The sequence below is a fragment of the Trachemys scripta genome, chromosome 2 (assembly GCF_013100865.1).
Source record: "Trachemys scripta elegans isolate TJP31775 chromosome 2, CAS_Tse_1.0, whole genome shotgun sequence".
NCBI classification, from domain to species: Eukaryota; Metazoa; Chordata; order Testudines; family Emydidae; genus Trachemys; species Trachemys scripta.
In genome coordinates, this window is record NC_048299.1 from 174,638,978 (window position 1) to 174,660,137 (window position 21,160).

The 21,160-nt window shown below is 41.6% G+C and overlaps 1 protein-coding gene across 4 annotated transcripts in view; it reads left to right on the forward strand.

Moving 5' to 3' along the window:
* Positions 1–934: 934 nt before the first annotated feature.
* DTNBP1 (dystrobrevin binding protein 1) overlaps positions 935–21,160 on the forward strand; it is a 159,192-nt gene continuing 138,966 nt past the window's right edge. The window contains exons 1-4 of one of the 4 annotated variants that reach the window (XM_034762368.1): positions 935–977; positions 4,079–4,129; positions 9,477–9,527; positions 20,935–20,995. In XM_034762368.1, coding sequence (XP_034618259.1) covers positions 958–977; positions 4,079–4,129; positions 9,477–9,527; positions 20,935–20,995 — 183 coding nt within the window. In that variant the 5' untranslated portion in view covers positions 935–957. The other 3 variants (XM_034762367.1, XM_034762366.1, XM_034762369.1) reach the window with 3 other exon arrangements.

The following is a 21,160-nucleotide window of genomic DNA, read 5'->3' on the forward strand; positions in this document are numbered from 1 at the left end:
TGTAGGAGACAGCCCTGACTGGAAAGTTAAGGCAGCACAGCAGTCCCACAGTTTCAGGTTGTACCACCTGTCAGTTCCCCACTGCCATTTTCTCTTGCTTTTCTTGCTCTTTCAAAAGGAGTCCAGCCAGCTCCTATGTCTGTTTTGAATGACACATCCAAAGTGCAATTTGTACCCCATTTATGGCCCATGGTACTTTAAAATGCAGCCTATTCCCATCTTCATTAAGAGCAATGTAATAGAGGGGGATCACATGTCCCAACATGCTTGCATCCAGATGGAGCATAACATGCAAGGACTGCAGTCTCCACAGACTGCACTGTAATTAGCTGTTTCCCAACAAGGCAACACCAGACACATCCTGAATGACAGAGGCTAGAAGAGAACACCGGGGGCAGATAAAACTGCATTACCACAGACTAGGGTGACCAGACAGCAAATGTGAAAAATCAGGATAGGGGGTGGGGGAGTAACAGGAGCCTATATAAGAAAAAGACCCAAAAATCGGGACTGTCCCTATAAAATCGGGGTATCTGGTCACCCTACCACAGATCCAGCACTTTCAAATGGCTCACGTGGCTGTGACAACGTGGGACACACAGTCCCTTTCCCTCTCTGCTATTGCAGGGGGCCTTAAAGTAACAGAGTCTAAGGCCAGAACTTGGGACCACCAGATCATCCACTGGCCTCCAGGGTATCACAGGCCACCAACACGACAGCTCCACCCACCGCCCCCTTCCCTCTAGCCGCGTCGCTCCGCGCGAGGGGCTGCGCAGGCGCGGAGGCCTTGAGCTCCCGCCCGGAAGAGGGAGACCGCGCGCAGCCGGCGGCAGGGCAAAGCAAAAGGAAGAAGCCTCAGCTCTGTTCCGTTCACGTCATGACATCACTGCGCGACGGCGATAGAGGCGGAAGGGGAAGGAATATCAACGGCTCTGGGGCGGGGCCTCCGTTGCCGGAATGAAAGCCAGAGTGGGGAGGTAACTGTCGCCAATGGCCTTGCGAGAGACGCCTTTTCCCCTCCCCCTCTGCGCGCGGAGGTAGGTGGCTCCGCCCCCGTCCCGCCCCGCGCTCGTGCCGCAGTGAGTGAGAGGCGGCAGGGAGGAGGAGCGCGCGTGCGGAGGAGACGCGGTGGCCGGCAGGCAGGCAGGGGGAAGATGTTTGAGACTCTACGCGAGCGGCTGCTGAGCGTGCAGCAGGACCTCACCTCGGGGTGGGTAGCCCCGCCCCCCCTCGCGCGCGGAGCCCCGCGGGGGGAAAGTTCTTCCAAGTCCCCTCCGGGGACAACGGTGCTCGGGGGGCGCGGGAGCTCGGGCTGCGGGAGCCGGGCGGGACTCGGGGGCACGTTGCCCAGCCCGGCAGGGTCGCAGCCCCTCTCCCAGCCTGGGGCGGTTACAGGCTGAGTTCCGGATAGTGGCTCAAAGCCGAAAGTTACAGCCCCCCCCCCCCCCCCGCGTCCCGGTCTCTGCCCCGCTGCTCCTAGGGGCCCGCCCAGACCCCGGCGGGGGCGAGTGCCCCGTGCCCAAGCTGTGATCAGGGGCGGTTGCCGAGCTCCCCGCGGGCTACCGGGCTCGTGAGCCGAGCGCTGTGTGGGAGAAAGGAGGCTATCCCTGCGGCCCCGGCTGTAGCCGCTGGAAACCTCCGGGCAGCTGCGAGGCTCTGGCTGGGAACCGCTGCGCTCCGAAAACGCCGCATCCTGCAGAGCGGTAGGGCCCAAGGGAAGGGCCCCCGGCGCCCCTAGCTCCGGGCTGTGCGGTGAGAAGTGGTTGGAGACGCTGTGGGAGCAGGCACGGAGTAACTGGTGTTTGGTCGTGTTAACATTGTAGGGAGTGGGGGAAACGGGATGTATTCCTCATGCCACCTTATCTTAAACCAAACTTTGCACCCTCGATAATCTGTATGTTATTCCCTGATAACCAGAAACTTCTATGCTCAAACTTTGTTCACTATTTTTTTAACATCATCTTAATAAAATTTTTAAATGTGGTTTGAAGGAACTGACCAGCAAAACTTCCTGGACCAAAGTAACGACTTGATAGGCAGCCCTGTAGTTTACACAGCTCGCTAAAAGCTTGTTTGCTCTGCCTGTAGAAGGGCTGACTGTCATGTGAGGGGAAGAGGCGGGGAAGGAAAGAATGGCTCCACCCATACTTTAGGAATGGGAAAGGAAAACCAAAAGTAGAAATCTGAGCTTCAGTTTAATTTGTCCCACATCCTTGTATTTACAGGAAAAAAACCCACTTACCAGCAGATAATGAGGTCTCTCTTCTCCCCCAGAACATTATTATTTGCAGTAGTTCCTGACTTATGGTTACTTCCTGTGGTCTTGTCCAGCCACTTAGGGATCTGATAAATGAATCTCACTGAAAGTCAGTGGGATGTAGGAGCCTAAGACTTGGTTTACCCTTGAAAAAATATCCAACCTGTTGACATAGCTGCACTGAGGTAACACCCTATGTAGATACAGCTATGTCAACAGAAGGGGGCTTCTGTTGTCATTTGGTGAGGTGGTGTTCCTACTTCTGCAGATATACTATGGTGGTATGGTCTTCGTAGTGTAGGCCATGCCTATGCTACAAAATTGTCAACTTAACTTACATTGGCAGACAGCCACCGCAATTATTAAATTGCTTGTGTGTGTGCAGACTTGCCTCCTTGTGTAGGTGGTGCATGTACTCACCAGGAGTGTTTGTATCGATTGTATTGTCAGTGTGGGTCATGGTGGAACAGGTCTTGAAAGCCAGTATCAGTCGACATAAGAAATGCAGTGTCTGCATTGACACTTCATCGACCCAAATACATTGACCATGACTCTCTGCTGCTTGAGCAGGTGGTGTTAGTAAATTGGTGTACAGAGACACTTAAGTCAGTGAGAGCCAAATTTAAGTGAGGACATTTCTATAGCTAAATTGACGCAAGGCAGCTTACCCTTCTGAGAAGAAAAAATTACTACACGACCCCAGGATTGGGGACTGAAGTCTGAGTCCCAGCACCCACCGTGGGGGGCCAAAGCCCCACCGCCCAGGGTGGGGGCCAAAGCAGAAGCCCAAGGGCTTCAGCCCCAGGCAGGTGGCCTGTAACCTGAGCCCCACCACTCAGAGCTGAAGTGCTTGGTCTTCAGCCCCAGGCCCCAGTAAGTCTAATTCTAGCCTTGGTGACCCCATTAAAATGGGATTGCGACCTACTTTGGGGTCTCAAGCCACAGTTTGAGAACCGCTGATTTAGAGGATTATAAGTTTTCACCACTGTTGGAAAGTACTCTTAAGGGTGAGAAGTCCCTATCTTTTTGGTCTATGTGCTTTCTTGGTTCATAAAAGGTATTGCTTTACATGCATTTGAAGTGTGTGAGGGATTTTACTACCAAAAACAATGATAGAGTTGTACTAGTGGTAATGTAATGGTGGGAAACTTCCCAAAGAAGTTTTTTGTTGGCATGGAGGAGTGGGAATTTTCAAACGTGTCTAAGACCGTGGCTGTAAAGGAAAGTTTTTATGATGTAACTTCTGAAGTATAAATTGATACAGTTAAACAGGTATAAACTCCCTGCCCTGGTGCAGAATTTTTTATCCTGGTATAAGATCCTTTGTGGAAACTGTTATACCAGTATAAATCGTTTTTTGGTTTTACGTATGTTGCTTGGGAAGGGTATAAGCTAAACCCAAAAAAAAGTCATGCTTCTTCCTATAAGAGTTTCCACACAGGGTTTTTATACCTGTATAACTGATAAAAACTTTCCCGTGTAGACAAGATGCAAGTGATTCAGGAGCAGGAGTCCCAGTATAGATGCATACATGGGACTTGTACTCCTAAATCATATTAGATGCATTTGAAAATCCCATATGCAGCTGTTTGTACAGTACTGTGTGAGAGAAGAAAGGAGGAATACAGTCCATGGAAAAATCACTTCATGTAATAGTCTTGAAAAATACAATAAATGGGGAGACAGTTCTCACTTCCAAAATAAACCAAAGCAAAATTGACCTTTATAAACCTTAAGGTGCACTCTAGGCACCTACTGTGTCAAGCTCTTTTTCTGTTGTGGTTGTTAGCAAAGGCCTGATATTTTTGTTTTGAATTATAGGTTGAAGACTTTGGGTGACAAATCAAGAGAAGCGAAAATAAGCAAGCAGAGGTACTTCTGTATGCTTAAATATATAGCTTTGTCTTATGTCTTTATTTATGAAAACATTGTTTAAACATAGCTAATATACTTTGGAAAAACTATTTACATAGTATTTTACATAATACTGAAATTTTGCTGAAGAAAATGCTGCTCTATAGATAAGAGGATTATCCAAAACATATGGTTTAATAGAACTCTCTAGTTCCCACTTTTTAAAATTAGCTATTTTTTTGGTGCTCAGCACTCAGTTTAAAGATGTTTGCTGTAACTAAATTATATTGTCCTTTATAATCTAGTAAATTAAACAGTATCACTGCCCAAAACATTTGACGCTTGAATTTATCTTTCTCCATGTGAATCTTAAATACTACAATCGTTCTTCCTATGTTACGAGGTGTTTTTAAAGTACAAGAACAGAAATAAGTGCCTTTCATTGCTTTAAAAAATTGATGATAAAGGGATGGTAACTTCAGAAGAGAAATCTTAAACCATTCTGTAGCATAGCTGAAAATAGCATTGGTTATGTTTCTGAAGTCAGCATTTTAAAATGTCATTCTGTTTTCAACATGAATAAATGGCATATGTGTACAATATTAAACTGCAGAAAAGTAAAACAAAAAAACCCAAACAAAAATCCAGAGCAATTTTAAATAAATGAAACTGATTACTGCATTCTTGCACTTCAGAAGTTCTTAACTTTTGGAAGATCAGTCTTTTATAACTAAAAATTTGCCAATTAGTTGTCCATAATGTAGGCCACCGCTAAAGTATTTTGTTGGGAGAAGGCTGAATTAGTAATTTTAGCAAACTTTACTGTGCATATGTATTGCTCATAGGTGCTATAGTAATACAAATAATGTTTTAATGCAGGTGGCATATTGAAGTAATGCCATTGATTCTGTAGGATCTGTTATCATTGATATGTTTACATGAACTCTGTACAGTGAAAATTCATGAAGACTAGGGTCTGAATCCTCCATCCTGTTTGTGATGCTCCTGTGTGTCAAGGGGGACAGAGAGCTGCTTTGAGAGGGCAGCTGATTGCATAGGTTGCCTGGATGGCATAACTGGCTCTTTTATCCCTTTCTAGTCCTGCTTTGTAGAATCCGTGTTGAAGTGAGATGTAATTATTGATAGAGCCCTGTGAAATTCTTATTTTTATTTTTCAGAAATTTCTTCCCCATCTCTGCTTATATAGCCCCCCTCCAGGGTGGGTGGGAGGCCCTTGGGAGGGGTGACAGGTCTTAGTGGGAGATCCTTGAGGGAGGGCAGCAGTTGGGTTCTGTCCCCCGGGGGGTGGGTGGGAGGCCCTTGGGGTGGTGGTAGGGTAGGGTCCTGCCCCCCATCGGGGGCAGAAGGCCCTTGATGGGAAGTTGGGGCTGGATGGCCCTTGGTAGGGTGTGGCAGGCGCTGCCTCCTGGAAGGGCAGGAGCCCTTCGGTGGAGGGCGGCAAGGTGGGGTGATAGCTCCTGTCATGATCGGGTGGGCAGGCCAAATTTTCCATTTTATTTCATTTTTTTACGTTGATTTTTGTTTTATTTCACGTTGTTTTGCGTTTGTGAAAAACATAGGGCTCTAATTATTGAGATTGTGGAGGTGTCACCAGAGATCCTTGTGCGCTAGTGATTCTTCACTGACAGAACATGTTAGAGGGCTGTTGCAGCGAGCAATAGGTTAGAGCAGTGGTTCCCAAACTTTTTACTAAGGTGACCCACCTCCTACATTTTGTCTCTTTGGGGACCCACCATTACCCCTCCTCCACCCCTTGCCATCCTACCCCTCTGTTCCTCCTCTTCTCAGCCCTCCAGACCCTGCTGTCTTCTCCCTTCCTAGCCTTCCAGCACCCTGCGCTCCCCCTTTCACTTTCCAGCCTTCTTCTTAGTCCAAGTGCTGTGCTCAGCTCCCCCTAGCTTTCTTGTTCTGGCGATCCCGGCCCTGCCCCTTCCTGCAGCCCCAGCTGGCCCCTCTCTTTCTGCTACTGAGCCCGTATCACTACCAGGCTGCTGATTGACCGCTCGTTGGCTACGGCCACTTCCTCCGTGCTGCTGCTGCCCAGATTCTGCTTCCCACACTACTGCCTGTTAGATCCTTCCTGTGACATGAGGTCAGGACCCACTTTTTGGGAAACACTAGGTTAGTTTAGCCTTGAGGTTATTCTAGCCTCAGACTAGGTGAACACAAAGGTGACTTTAAACCATATTTGCTTCCTCTCCACTGACCAGGTTCTGAAGCAAACATAACATAGCTTGATCTTTGAATCTAACTAATAAACAACTGTTGAGTCATATTATTTACATCACATACACCATCATTCAAACAGTTGGTATAACTGCAGTTTCAATCCATTCTGAGGGAGTCTGAAGTGAGGAAAGTCTTGATGTAGTTAGGGCTGTCGATTGAATTGCAGTTAACTCACGCGATTAACTCAAAATTAATAGTGAATAAAAAATTAATTGTGATTAATCGCACTCTTAAACAATAAAAATACCAATTGAAATTTATTAAATATTTTTGGATGCTTTTCTGCTAATTCAAATATATTGATTTCAATTATAACACACAATACAAAGTATACACTGCTCACTTTATATTTATTTTTTATTACAAATATTTGCACTGTAAAAATGATAAACAAAAGAAATAGTATATTCAGTTCGCCTAACACAAGTACTGTAGTGCAATCTTTTTATCATGAAAGTGCAGTTTACGAATGTAGTTTTTTTGTTTCATAACTGCACTCAAAAACAAAACAGTGTAAAACTTTAGAGCCTACAAGTCCACTCAGTCCTACTTTTTGTTCAGCCAATCGCTAAGAGAAAGAAGTTTATTTACATTTGCAGAAGATAATGCTGCCTGATTCTTGTTTACATATCACCTGAAAGTGAGAACAGGCATTTGCATGGCACTGTTGTAGCTGACGTCGCAAGTTATTTACATGCCAGTTGTGCTAAAAATTCATATGTCCCTTCATGCTTCAGCCACCGTTCCAGAGGACATGCGTCCATGCTGATGACTAATTCTGCTCAAAAACCATCCAAAGCAGTGTAGACCGATGCATGTTCATTTTCATCATCTGAGTCATGCTACCTGCAGAAGGTTGATTTTCTTTTTTGGTGGTTTGGGTTCTGTAGTTTCCACATCAGAGTTTTGCTCTTTTAAGACTTCTGGAAGCGTGCTCCCCACCTCGTCCCTCTCAGATTTTGGAAGGCACTTCAGATTCTTAAATCTTGGTTTGAGTGCTGTAGCATCTTTAAAAATTTCACATTGGTATCTTCTGTGCATTTTGTCAAATTTGTAGTGAAAGTGTTCTTAAAACGAACAACGTGCTGGGTCATCATCTGAGACTACTATGAAATGAAATATATGGCAGAATGCGGGTAAAACAGCAGGAGACGTACAATTCTCCCCCAAGGAGTTCAGTCACAAATTTAATTAACACTTTTCGTTTTGTTTAAAACGAGCAGCATCAGCATGGAAACATGTCCTGTGGAATGATGGCCGAAGCATGAAGAGGCATATGAATCTTTAGCGCATCTGGCACATAAATATCTTGAAATGCCAGCTACAATGGTGCCATGCGAATGCCTGTTCTCACTTTCAGCTGACATTATAATTAAGAAGTGGGCAGCATTATCTCCTGTAAATGTAAACAAACTTAGCGATTTGTTTGTCTTAGCGATTGGCTGACCAAGAAGTAGGACTGAGTGGACTTGTAGGCTCTAAAGTTTTACATTGTTTTGTTTTTGAGTGCAGTTATGTAACCAAAAAAACTACATTTGTAAACTGCACTTTCATGATAAAGAGATTGCACTACAGTACTTGTATTAGGTGAAGTGAAAATACTGTTTCTTTGGTTTTTTACAGTGCAAATATTTGTAATAAAAATAAATATAAAGTGAGCACTGTATGCTTTCTATTCTGTGTTGTAATTGAAATGAATATATTTGAAAATGTAGAAAACATCCAAAAATATTTTTTAAAAAAAGGTATTCTATTGTTTAACAGTGCAATTAATCGCAATTAATTTTCTAATCGCTTGACAGCCCTAGATGTAGTACAATATATTTATAAAGTGTGGTCTTGCTAATATTTAATATGTGGTAGAAGGATTGTAACATTGTTTTCATATTTAAGTTTATTCTTGCTGATAAATTATACTTGTTATTGACTAAGAGGTATAGCCAAGTAATTGACTATACGTGCGATTCAGTGTTAAAAATCTTCAAGAAATCAAATCAAGCTAAGCCAGTTTTATTGTCTAAAGACAAAGCAATGCAGTACAGGAAGGAAAGAGTAAGCACATTGGTCTTTCCCAGGAAGCGCAGTCTTGTAGCCTGTTCAGTTCACCTTACACAGAAGATGTGCTTCCCAAATGCCACTTAAGTTAGCCATCTTTTTATAGGATGGCTGTTTATAAGCTGCACAGCACTCACTATTCATATCACTTATAGTTTAACTAACCAGTTTGTGCCAGCTTTGTCATTGGTGCATCCATGTACTTTCCTATCTTTTGTTTTGATTATTACCTTCCAAACACTGAGGGGCATGAAAATACTCCTTAATGCAAAGCATTCATACACCTTACATTATTTCCTTGTACCACATTATAGCTTTGTTTCAGAACACTCATTCATCTAGCATAACATGACCATTTTTGTATTTGCCTAAGCAATGTGCTGAGCAATTTGTCCCAGGGCATTGTGGGATGTGTCTTGGCATAAGTGAGCAAGAATAAGCATAGTACAATTTAGCATGATTCCCCTCCTGGTGCGCGCACACACACATGTTAATATTGTGCATGTAATACCTATTGGTGTGTTTGTATATAACCTATTAGCTCTGACCAACATAGGAAATATTAGATTATGGGCTGTCAAAGATTCTTTCAATTTTGTAGCAACCACAGTTTTAATGAAGAGTGCATTAAATTCAAAACCTTTGGGCTTTAATGATTAGTGCCAATATGTTAATGCAGAACTAGTTGTTATTATTATAATCATGATTTCATAATCTACTCTTAAAGTGATGTCTGTCTTGCCAATGCATCTGCAAAAAATTGCCTTGTACGTTGTCTGTCTATTTCTAATGAACACCAAGAATAGCGCAGTGTTAAGGGGTATAATGCAATAATCAAAAAAGGGAAAATGTAGGTGGATATCAGCTTAACATTGAAATCTAGTGGTTTTGTACTCTTTTATATTCTTGTAAAGTAGATTGCTTAGTATGTTTTGAACTAGACCATACAAAATGGTAGCAAATGGGGATGGCAGTGAATAATCCTGCATTGACGAGGAGCTGGATTGGATGACCTTATTCTCTTCCATTTTTAACTTCTGTGGTTTTATTATGTTTACAGGACTGTTCAGTATTTGCCAAAGTTCTCTGCTGGATTGGAATTGCTCAGCAGGTATGTCCTTCCATTTTCAGACTGTGTCTTTTTTCCGTGGTTTCTTTCCCTAATCAAAATATTATGGGGGAACCAAGTAGTAAATAAGATCATAAGAAAATGAAAACTCTGTATTGATTGTAGGTTTTGAATTGTGTGCAGTAAATAAAGAAGGGACTACAGACGCTCCCCCACTTACGCAAGCGTTCCGTTCCGGAATGCCTTGCGTAACTTGAATTTTGTGTAAGTCAGAAATGTATACCCAACCGTTACGCAAAAAAAAAAAAAAAAAAAAAAATTTTCTAGCTTACGGAACTTTTTCCGTAAATGCGGATTTGCATAAATCGGGTTTACGTAACCTGGGGGGTGTCTGTACTAATTGAATGATGAGGATAGATACATTGAACAGCTGCCTCAAACCCAGAGCACTGTTCATTCTGCTCACTGAGTGAGACAGAAATACTGTGGGGTGGGGGAATAGTATGTGATCATGTAATTAGGTTATATAATGTTATAAATTTTTCTACAATTAGGTCGCTTGGGCAGCCTTAATTTGAGCATTTCCTAATTATTGAGTATTTGATTTTGCAACCTTAATTCTACTACATTCCGAATCCTGCAGTTCTTATAATGTATCTCTTTGCATATAATATATAGTTAAGTACTATGGATTAGACTGTGATAATTTACAACTATCCAGTTTCTCATGCCACTGAAGCCCAACTGGTCTCTGTGCTGGGGCAGTCTATACTTGACTATACAAAAAGACATCCATCTTGCATTTTAAGTAGATTAGGGTCATCAGGCTTTATAGTATAATGAACTCACCTCTCCCCTTTGGTACTCCTTGCTAATTTTGAAGAGATTTTAAAACTTAAATGTTAAATAAAATATTACTATTTTATTTGCTTCTTGTACTGGAGGAAAGAATGGATCAATTTTTTTTTATTTAAGTGCAACAAAAACACTGTTTTTCTTGAAGTGGAAGCAAGAGGGTTTGGGGACAACAGAACAATCAACATTACATTGAGTTATTCTGCTATCTAGTTTGTTTTTTCTGATGCACTCAGATTCATTTTCTAAAATATCATGTGGTCTGCTCTTTTGACACACCACAATACTGGAGAGCTGAAGCATAAATCTGGCAAAATGCCTTCACTTGGGGATTTCTCCTGGTTGTTTCTTGATGTGTTTTTAGTTGATTCAGTTGAAATATCATTCAGATCTATGCAGTGTAGTTGCAGCTGTATTGGTCTCAAGATATTAGAGAAGCAAGGTGGGTGAGGTAATCTCTTTCATTGGACCAGCTTCTGTTGGTGTCAGATACAAGCTTTCAGGTCTATACAGAGCTCTTCTTCAGCTTATTTTTGCTGACCTGAAGAGAAGTTTTGTAAGCTTGTCTTTGGCCTGGTCCCCACTAAGCCCCCACTTCGGACTAAGGTACGCAAATTCAGCTACGTTAATAACGTAGCTGAATTCGAAGTACCTTAGTCCGAACTTACCGCAGGTCCAGACACGGCAGGAAGGCTCCCCTGTCGATGCCGCGTACTCCTCTCAGCGAGCTGGAGTACCGGCGTCGACGGCGAGCACTTCCGGGATCGATCCCAGAACATCGATTGCCTGCCGCCGGACCCTCCGGTAAGTGAAGACGTACCCACAGTCACTAACAGAAGCTGGTCCAGTGAAAGATATTACCTCACCCACTTTGTCTCATTAAGATCTATGGCATTTGTAGCTGCAGTCAGATGTTCTCTTGATTTGTAAAACAGCCTACTGGAGCTCCTTATGCTTTTTTGTTATGTAGATTTGAAGTTGCTTTAGGCTGTCCTACAAGGACTGACTCCTTGACTGTTAAACTTTCCTTCCCTTTTCTGGACTTAAGTCGTACAAGAATATTGAACTTCAATATATATTTATTTAGAGTTTTGTATAGAATTTGTTCCTGTGGCTTTCAATTATCTGGGTTGTTTGCTGCATCCAGTTCAGAACCAGCTTCTCTCCAAGACCACAGTAGCTCCAGGCATTGCGAGGAGCTCAGATAATCTAATATTAACTCTTATTTGGTTGCCCATAATCTTTGTTTAGAAACATGTGTTCTCTTATGATGCCTATGTGGAGACTCTACCTTTTTGTGTGCCTGTAGCAGGGTTTTCCCCTGCAAAACAAACTATCATTCACATGTCTAGGATGTCATATTTTGCTTTTAAAGCTGTGATTCTGTTATGGATGCTTCCAAAGTGTGCTTTGACTTCAGATGAAATCTCTAACCGACTCCCATTGTCCACATTATTTTCCAGTCTCTGTGGTCTTCCTGTTAGGCTTCTTTTTCAATAAGTGCTTTAGGCAGGTTTTGCTTTAAATCTTTTTTAGCTTGAAGGAGTACTCATTCCTTTGGCTTGGATCTCCTTGGAGTAAGGAGTCCCTTACTGACTGCTGAGTTGACCCCCAGTTATAAATACTTTATCTGTTATATAACTATTGTGTTGGCACGGATTTAGCACTGGTTTTCTTCTTGAGGTGATAATGAAAGAATCTTATAAAATGTTTTGGAATGTTACATATAAAAAATTGAATTATATGAATGGATTTTTCTTCTATGAGAGGGGCAGTATAAAAAAAGAAGTCCTTATATACATACATGTCTGTCTTGGAGATCAAAACTGATGTAGTCCAAAGAAATGTGTGCAGAAGAAGCATATGAAATGCATGCAAAAATAGTTTTTATGTATCTGTATGTGTGTATTCCAGGTTTAATAAGTTGAGTTCTGGAGCAGGTAGTTAAGCAGATGGTACTATTACCTAATGCATTGTCATATGACAGTGGAAGGCAAACTGCACAAGAATGCATTATTCTGCCCTTGACTATATGAATTAAGGTTGTTGTCCCCATCCCCCCCTCTCCAAGCTGTTGTGCTAATTAAGTCACGTGTGATTCTACTTCCAAAATTGAAAACCTGTTGGTTCAGTCAATTACAAAACATGTTCCTGTGGAAGTCTGTTAGGTAACATCTAATTCCATTTCAGTCATATAAGTCTGAAAATTTGTGGTAATTTGGATCAAATGTAAGAGTGTTGGTAAATTGAATAATTCACATTGGTAATAGAAGTTTAATAGTTGCTAAAGCTGTATTATCTTATGCATAAGTAATTTGGAAGAAACATAGAGAAATACGATACCAAACTACTTGTTTGGGATAAACCTCCAAGGCAGAGATCCAAAAAAATTAAATTTAGGTGCCTCCAAGATCCTCAAGACCCGTGCTCAGCTGCCACCTTACTCTTGAAATGCCTAAAATCCCACATTGCTTAAACATTGTTAGGTGTGTTTTGTTTTCTTTTTTTTAAATGCCACTGCATGTTGAGTAGGTTTGTCAGAGATCTATCCACAATGACTCCAAGAATTTTCTTGAGTGGTAACAGCATAATTAGACCCCTTCATTTTGTATGTGTAGTTGTAATTATGTCTTCCAATGTGCATTACATTGCATTTATCAACACTGAAATTCATCTGCCATTTTGTTGCCCTGTCACTCAGTTTGGTAAAATCTTGTGATGGATTATACTCAGTATTCACTTCCTACACACTATTGTAATTTTTGTGAAAAGTATACCTTGTAAGATATCATTTGAAAACTTATAATTATTGTCCTAGTAACATGTCTGCTGACAACATTGCTTGTGAAGTTATAACGGGTGGCCAAACTTGCTGACCATGAGAGCCGAGTACGACAATCTTAAGAATTTTGAGAGCTGAGGCACCTGCTGGGGCTCAGGGCTTCAGGTCTGCGGGAGGCACCTGCTGGGGCTTGGGGCTTCAGCCCTGCTCTAGCTGAAGCCCTGAGCTCTGGCAGGCATGCCCTGTGGGGCTGAAACCCCAAAACTCATCCTCCTCCCCACTTGGCAGAAGCCTCCACCCCACCACCTTGCTGCAAGGCAGAGTTCCCAAGCTCCTCTGTCCCCCTGCCCCCACCAGTCTGATAGGTGGAGAATGGCAAATGTGGGGACACTGCAAGCCATACCTTAACCTTTAAACAGCCACATGTGGCTCGCGAGCCAGTTTGGCCACCCCTGACTTATAAGATTCCCCTGTATGATGATGTTAACAAACATTCCAAATGCCACAGCTCTGCCTAAGCAGAAGTCAGGTTTGTCCTAAACAACAGAAGGAATGAGTGCTTTCTTTAATTTGCATTTAAGCAGTAAACAGAGATATTAAGGAAGGAGGGGAAAATAAAGGAAGTTCCAACCGGTGGGGGAAAAAACAGCAGGACCTATCTTTCTACATAGACTTTGTCTCCTGGGTCTCAGCTGGAAATGTTTTTTTTTTTTTTTTTTTAACAGGGGGACTGAAACTATTAAAAAGGAGGGACAAAAATATCTGAAGGCACCCCTCTTTCTCTCACCTCATTCTCAGCACCTGAGAACACAAAAGGAAACAGCAATTGGACTCTGGGGGTGGGGTCCTGGCCAGACATGCTAAAAATGCAGAAATCGGGCTAGTTTTTGGCTTGTAGCTTGTTGCTGCTTTTTTTTGGACCGGCTCCCAGCAAGCAGGGGCAAGAGCGGGGAGAGAGTCAGGGGTGCACAGCGGACCCACCACAATCCCAGACTGCACCCTGGGGGTTCTAGTCAAATAGAGTGATGGGGTTTTTAGGGATTGGCTTATTTTGGCCTTGTTTTGAAATGGGATTAGCTTGAGTTTTGGCTTATTGTGAAAGTCAGGGTGCTTATTTACCGCGTGAAAGTTGGCAATTGTGGTCCTGACTTGAAAGTTTGGTCAGTAATCTGCTGGATTACTGATGGGCATTACGGGACACCTCCTAGAGGCCACTTATGGCGACATAAGCAAGCACAGTGTCTACACTAACACTTTATCACTCTAACTTCATCACTAAAAGCTCTATGCCACTCATCAAGGTGGTTTTATTATGTCAGCGTAGCAGGAAAATTAAATTGGTGGGAGGAGCATTGCAGTGTGTACACCTCCACTGTTTCATTGACAAAAGCTGACTTGTCAACAGAACTGTGTAGTGTAGACAAGGCCTTAGTTGCAAAGCAAACTCTCTCGCCACAAGATCCACAATACTGTCTCTGTGTATTGTTTCTTTTGCTTCTGCAGATGTGGCCCTGAAGGCCACCTCATACATACCGTGAAAGCACCTCTGTCGGAGGAGGAGTAAGGAGGTCATGTTTAGAGAAATGCTGCAATCATCTGATACTACAGATAGTGAGCACTGAGCATGGAGAGAGACAATGGAAAAACTCAGAATTGATAGTCAGGAGAGTAGACTGGGCAGGCAGGCATGGATGATAAATCTGATGGAGGACCAAACAGAGATGCTGAGGTCCCTGATTTCACTGCAGTCAGAACACAACCAAGCTCAACTCCCACAGCAGCCCATACAGAACTGCATTCCATGCCCCTTCCAAATTCCACACACATTCCTCACGTTTCTGGCCCGTCGCAGTACCCCTTGCACTCCACCCCTAGGAACGTGTTTATAATGACAGCTCTGAGAGCCTCATTTGAGTGCTCCTCAATGTCATGTCCTTTGTAAGAAATGGAAATCTGTCTTACTGTTTAATAAAAATTTAGTCTTAAATACAATTCTTTATGTCCTAAATATGGTGGTTGCTGCTGAAATCCATACACCATGGCAATCGGCAAAGTGGCAAGTAAACAATGCCTTACTGAATATATTAAGACACATTACTGGGGCTGTCAAAATGCTGCTTCAAAGCCTACCTGATTCAAATAGCTCCACCCCCGCCACATTGAGCTCCTCTAATAGTTTTGGTATCTGGCTGCTCAAAATCAGCTGCCAGATAATCCACCTCAACACTCCAGCCCTGTAGAAACTTTCCCCCCCTAGCTCCACAAATGTTATGCAGAGCACAGCATGTTGCTGTGACCATGGGAATATTTTCCTCATTGAGCTCTAACCTGCCAAAAAGACGGTGCCAGTGACCTTTAATCTGCCAAACGCACATTCAATGGTCATTCTGCACTGGCTGAGCCTCTTGAAGCACTCCTTGCTGCTGTCAAGGATTCTGGGGTAAGACTTCATGAGCCATGGGAGTAAGGGGTAGGCTGGGTCTCCCAGGATCAATCACTTTGGTCATTTCCACATGCCCTATTGGAGTCTTCTGGTCTGGAAAGAAAGTCCCTGCTTGCAGCTTTCTATACGGCCAGCGTTCCTGAAGATGTGTGTATCATGCACCTTCCCTGACTATCCCATGTTGAGGTCAGTGAATTGACCCCAGTGATCTACCAGCATCTCCAGTACCATATAAAAGTAGCCCTTTCTGTTGATGTACTCCATCGCAAGATAGTCTGGAGCCAAAATTGGAATTTGCATGCCATCTATTGCTCCATCACAGGGAGTCCCATTGTTGCAAAGCCATCTGTTATTTCCTGCACATTGCCCAAAGTCACTGTCCTTTGTAGCAAGAGGTGATTAATGGCCCTGCACACTTGCATCACTGCCACCCTCTTAGTGGACTTCCCAACTCCAAACTGATTCGTGACTGACCAGTAGCAGTATGGAGTTGACCGCTTTCACACAGTAATAGCCACTTGCTTTTCCAGCATGAGGGCAGCTCTCATTTTGGTGTGCTTGTGCTACAATGCAGGGGCAAGCTCCGCACACAGTTCCAGGAAGGTGGCTTTGCACATCTGAAAGTTCTTCAGCCATTGCTCCTCATCCCACACCTGCATCACAATGCGATTCAACAAATCAGTGCTTGTTTCCTAAGCCCAATACCAATGGTCCACCATATGCAGCTGCCCGATGAATGCCATCATCGATCTTGAATTCTTTCTTTCTATGGCCCACAGCAGTGCAGGCATCACAGTAGCATTTTCAGATTTGTAGCTCATGAAATACTGTAGGATCAACCATGTTGTGTTCGTAACACTCATCATGAGATTGTCAGGATCCATGCTTTCAGGCAGAGATGGTGGACGCGTGGTTTACAGGGGTAGTTGGAAAAAGGTGCAAAAACGTAGTCAGAAGGTCACTCCCATGATGCACTGCTATCCATTCCCAGAACTCCTAGCTGTACAAGATAGCAAGTTGCACGCTGGGATAGCTACCCAAGGTGCCTTGCTCTCTGTTGAAGCTAGAGCACCAACTGTGGATGTGTACCACCGAAAACAAGGAATGTTGTGTGAACATGCACAAGCAAAATAGTTACAGCAGTTTATGATCATCGACGTAACTCAAGTTGACTTAACTCTGTAGTGTAAACCTAGCCTAAAATCCTTAAGTAGATACTAGTACGCATCTTATCTTGATGTTTCTTGTAACCATTGATGACTTTGGTGCCTCATTACTTATACTCAAAATCTCTTTGTAGTTTAATAAACTGGTTTTACTGTTTGATCTAATCCAGTGTGTTGAAGTGTCTGATTAAGGTAATGAATTGGCATATTATTCCCTTAAAGGAATAACAGACTTACTGTATTTGTACTGTCCAAGAGAGGGGTGGGCAGTACAGAGATATAAGTTTCTGGGGAAAATCTGGGACTGGGGGAGTGTTGGGTCACCCTACAGGACAACCAAGGCTGGTGAGAGCCAGGGTGTAGCTAGCAAGGTGCAGTTACACATAGACAGTCAGAGTGTGGCTTGCATGCTTGAAGGCTGTGAGTGGCCCAGATGGGAGCCACTAGAGTGAGGCATTGTAAGGCATCCAAGGTTGTAGGGGAGGGGTGGCGCAGCCCCCTTTTAGTCTGGATTGTGCCCATTTATGTCACAGATATCTTTGTAACTCTTCACAAACAGTTTTGGACTTAACTATCAGGAGTAATTTTGTATCATACAAACTTTGCTACCTTGCTGTTTAACCCTTTTTCCAGATCATTTATTAATATGTTCAACGGTACTAGTTCCAGAACTGATCCTTGGGGGACCCCGCTATTTAGCGCTATCCATTCTGAAACTGACCATTTTTCTACTCTTTTGTTTCCTATCTTTTAACTGGTTACTAATCAATGAGAGGATCTTCCCTCTTATTCCTTACTTTGCTTAAGAGCCTTTGGTGAGAGACTTTGTCAAAGGCTTTTTGAAAGTTATTTTTACCCATCTATAGTTCATTATTTGATTCACTAGATAGAGGGTTCTACTGATTTTTGGGAATAATAGACTTTGATTTTAACTTCTCTTGAAGAGAGAGTCCCTGCCAGAGGTGGACCCACATTCAAAGATGTAACTTCTGTTGAAAGGTCTCCACAGAGAGACATACGGAAGAGATTACAACTGAAGCAATCATTGTTTTTGTTCTGTTGAGGTATTTTAAGTTTTTCTTTTCCTTTCTCTAATAATTAATAATATAATTAATTATGATGTCCCCTAAGGCATAGGAAGAACCCCATGTGACTGAAATAGGAGTCACTTCCCTGCATTGGCAGTTGAGGTCTGCTCTGTCATTTCTTGTTTCTGAAGTCTATAGTATAAACTTTCAGTTACTTTTAGAATAAAATTACTTGACACTCAACCACTTAAAATTGCCTATTTTGCATACTATTTATTTTTGCTTTATATGTTGAAGCCATTTAAAAGGGTATGATGTATTCTTATTCAGACTAAGATTTCTCAAAAATTTAAAATATAAATTCACTAAACCCACTGATCATGAGTTTAATAATTCTGAATAATTACAGTTGAAATCTACTGAATCAAGCCATGTCTCAAGGAAAGACACAAACATATTCATACTGCCATTTAAAATTCTCTGCTCGTTTGTCCAATGTTTCCTAGTTATTACTACCTCCATGCACTATTTCCATTACTGTCCAATCATAATGAAATTGGTCAAATCCATTTCACTCCATTAATGAACCTCTGAATAAAATTAATACCAGTGTCTGAGAAATTAAAAATGGAATGATTGCTTTCTTTTTACTTATTAATTTGGGCTTTTATAAAAACTTATGAAAGCGACCCTGCTAAAATGCAGTATATTTGTTTTTCTAGTTATTTTTCTGCCCTGTTTATATTGGGTAGTGCTTGTAGGAAAAGGTAGAAAAATGTTAGATGTGATTTCTCTCTCTCCCCTCCCCCCCCCCACCTGATATCTCTTTAATCCAGTTCTTTTGGTCCCTGTTATTTAAGTGACCCTTTTTTCATGAGGCTCTCATGCCACCTTTTAAAACTACTTTAAAGAAACTTATTAGAAGTTGCTTTACAAAATCCTGTAAAAACTATTGCTTTAAAAATAAAAAGCTTTTAGTGAAAGCTTTAAATTAGCCTACAGTATCTCTTGAGTATCTTCTCTTCCTCTGAGTCTGAAGTGATATTCTGAAACCTGCTTCCAGTAAGTGGTAACTGAGTTTGTCCTTAAGCAGGCCATTAATTTCCTACCCTTTCCCCCCAGAATCTGTCTTTGGAGAAGATCGGTTCCATACTTCCTATATGTGTGCGTTTGGGTGTGGGAATACCAAACCCCCGCAGTACTTTTTTTTTTTTTTTTTTTTTTTTAAACTAGGCCAGGGGATTTAGAAAGTTCATCAAACTTTTTGTGACACTGCAGGATAAAAATAGAGGGACCACTATTCAGCATCTTAGTTGTTGTGTATTGAGACTGTTTTGGGGTAGTTTGGCCACCCCTGCAATATAGAGTTCTTCTGCTGGATTTCCTTTCTCCAGTAGACCATATACAAGCTTCTGGTACTTACCATTTCAAGTTCTTTTGTAATGTAGGTCCTTCCTACTGACTTCCTTTTGTACTTTATCATGTCAACTGCTGTGCCTCACAAACTATGTTAGTCATTTTGCCTATATGTTTATTTCTTCCAGAAACACTTTCATGTTTTCTTCTATGCCAACCTTGTATATAGATCTTTCTGGAACTAGTCCTCCTCTGACCAGATTTTGAATGGGACCTGATCTGGTAATGGCCTTTGAGATCACGTACTGGATGAGGTCCCGCATGTGAGTTAGGCAAGCGAATGCCTCTCTTCCCCCATTCATGCATTGCTCTGGGGCTTAGGTGGGAGATAGGCATCTGGGTACCTAGAGTGAGGCAGCAGAAGCTTGGGACTTTCTTCCCCTGAAAATTTAAGCGTTGTGAGTTTAGGCATCTCCAGGGGTATGCGGGCATTTTGTGAATCACAGTGGTGCCTAAACCCAGACTGAGGCACCTAAGTTTCTGTGCATTTGGCCTTTGTTTCTAGTCACTGTCAGCTTACTTACTACTACAGATTCTTCCTTTTGTTTAATAAATTGGTTAGCATTAAATGCAAAATGTGTTTTGATAAACTTTTTTCTTAGATGTCCAGCATATCTAAATTACTTTTGTTAAACTAATAATCATTAGAAAATGCTATGTTTATGCATTTTAATTGAATTCTAATTTTCATCCAGGTACAGCTTGACACAAATCACAAGAGTGTGTGTGGAGGGAAAAATTCCAAAGAGTTAATTAGAAATATGCATAATTCAGTTCTAACATAAAGTGTAAAAATGTGTATAGATATAGTGTGTCCTCCTGGTTAGCAAAAAAGAACCAAATTTAGTGTAAAGGCTATATTTAGCTGCAAATCAATCAAGCTGCAAATTAATGGTTACCAACCAATGAGAATTGACCTCTTGATTTAAATCAATTTGTATTTTAGTTATTTACTCAAGATTTTCTACTGTTTGATTTTAAATCATGATTAAAGTTGGTGATTTAAATCACTTGGATATAAATCAATCCACTCTGGCCTACGAAAATGCATATGGCACTTCCATAATTCCCTCTGATTTATTTTATACATACTTGTATATCTTAGGTATTTTGGCCCAAAAGAACTTGTCATAGTGGGTCCTCAATGTTCAGGCCTTTAGGTGCTACTGTAAATAATTAATAAAAATAATAGTTTATATTTGCAGTATCCGGAAGTGCACCTGGCATTGTAATAAACAGTCACTGTATGGATGAAGAGCTGCTTAAATAACTCTGGGGTCAATGGTCTTACTGAGTGTTCCAGTAAAAGTTTACATGGATGTATGTACTAGAGCGCAGATTCCATAGGCACGTATACCTTTAAAAAAAAAAAATAAAAAAAATAAAAAAAAAAAAATCCTAATCAGAATGCTATTTGTGTTGCATACAATTATAAGATCTTTAATGTTAGTATTTTATTGCTTTCCTCGTGGGACTAGTGTTTCCACTAGTGTGTTTAGGTTTTTTTTTTTTCTGTACAGTTATGAAGATATGACTCGGCTGTGTTTTCTAGTCGGGTTAATTAGCAGTTTAAGAAATCCATGGAGCACTAAGCAGCAAATGCAAAGTTTTCAACTGGGACAAATACGCTACTAATGTGAAATTTGCATTTAGAAATACACAGATAAGATGAAACACCAACATTCATAATGTTTGTTTTGAGTTGGGACTGAATTTATGGTAAGCATAATCACAAAAGTTTAATTTTTATTCTGTTCAGGTATGAAGACACTTGGGTGGCCCTTCACAAAGGAGCTAAGGAATGTGCAAAAGCTGGAGAGGTAAAAAAAAAAAATTACATCTGTTAAAATATCTGAAGAGCTGTGAAACTTTTTAAAAATTTATTTATTTATTTTTACTAATAAATATCAGTATTTTGAGACCAAATTACATTACAGTTGGATAATTAGATGATTATTTTTACTTGATTTAATCCAGTACAGTAG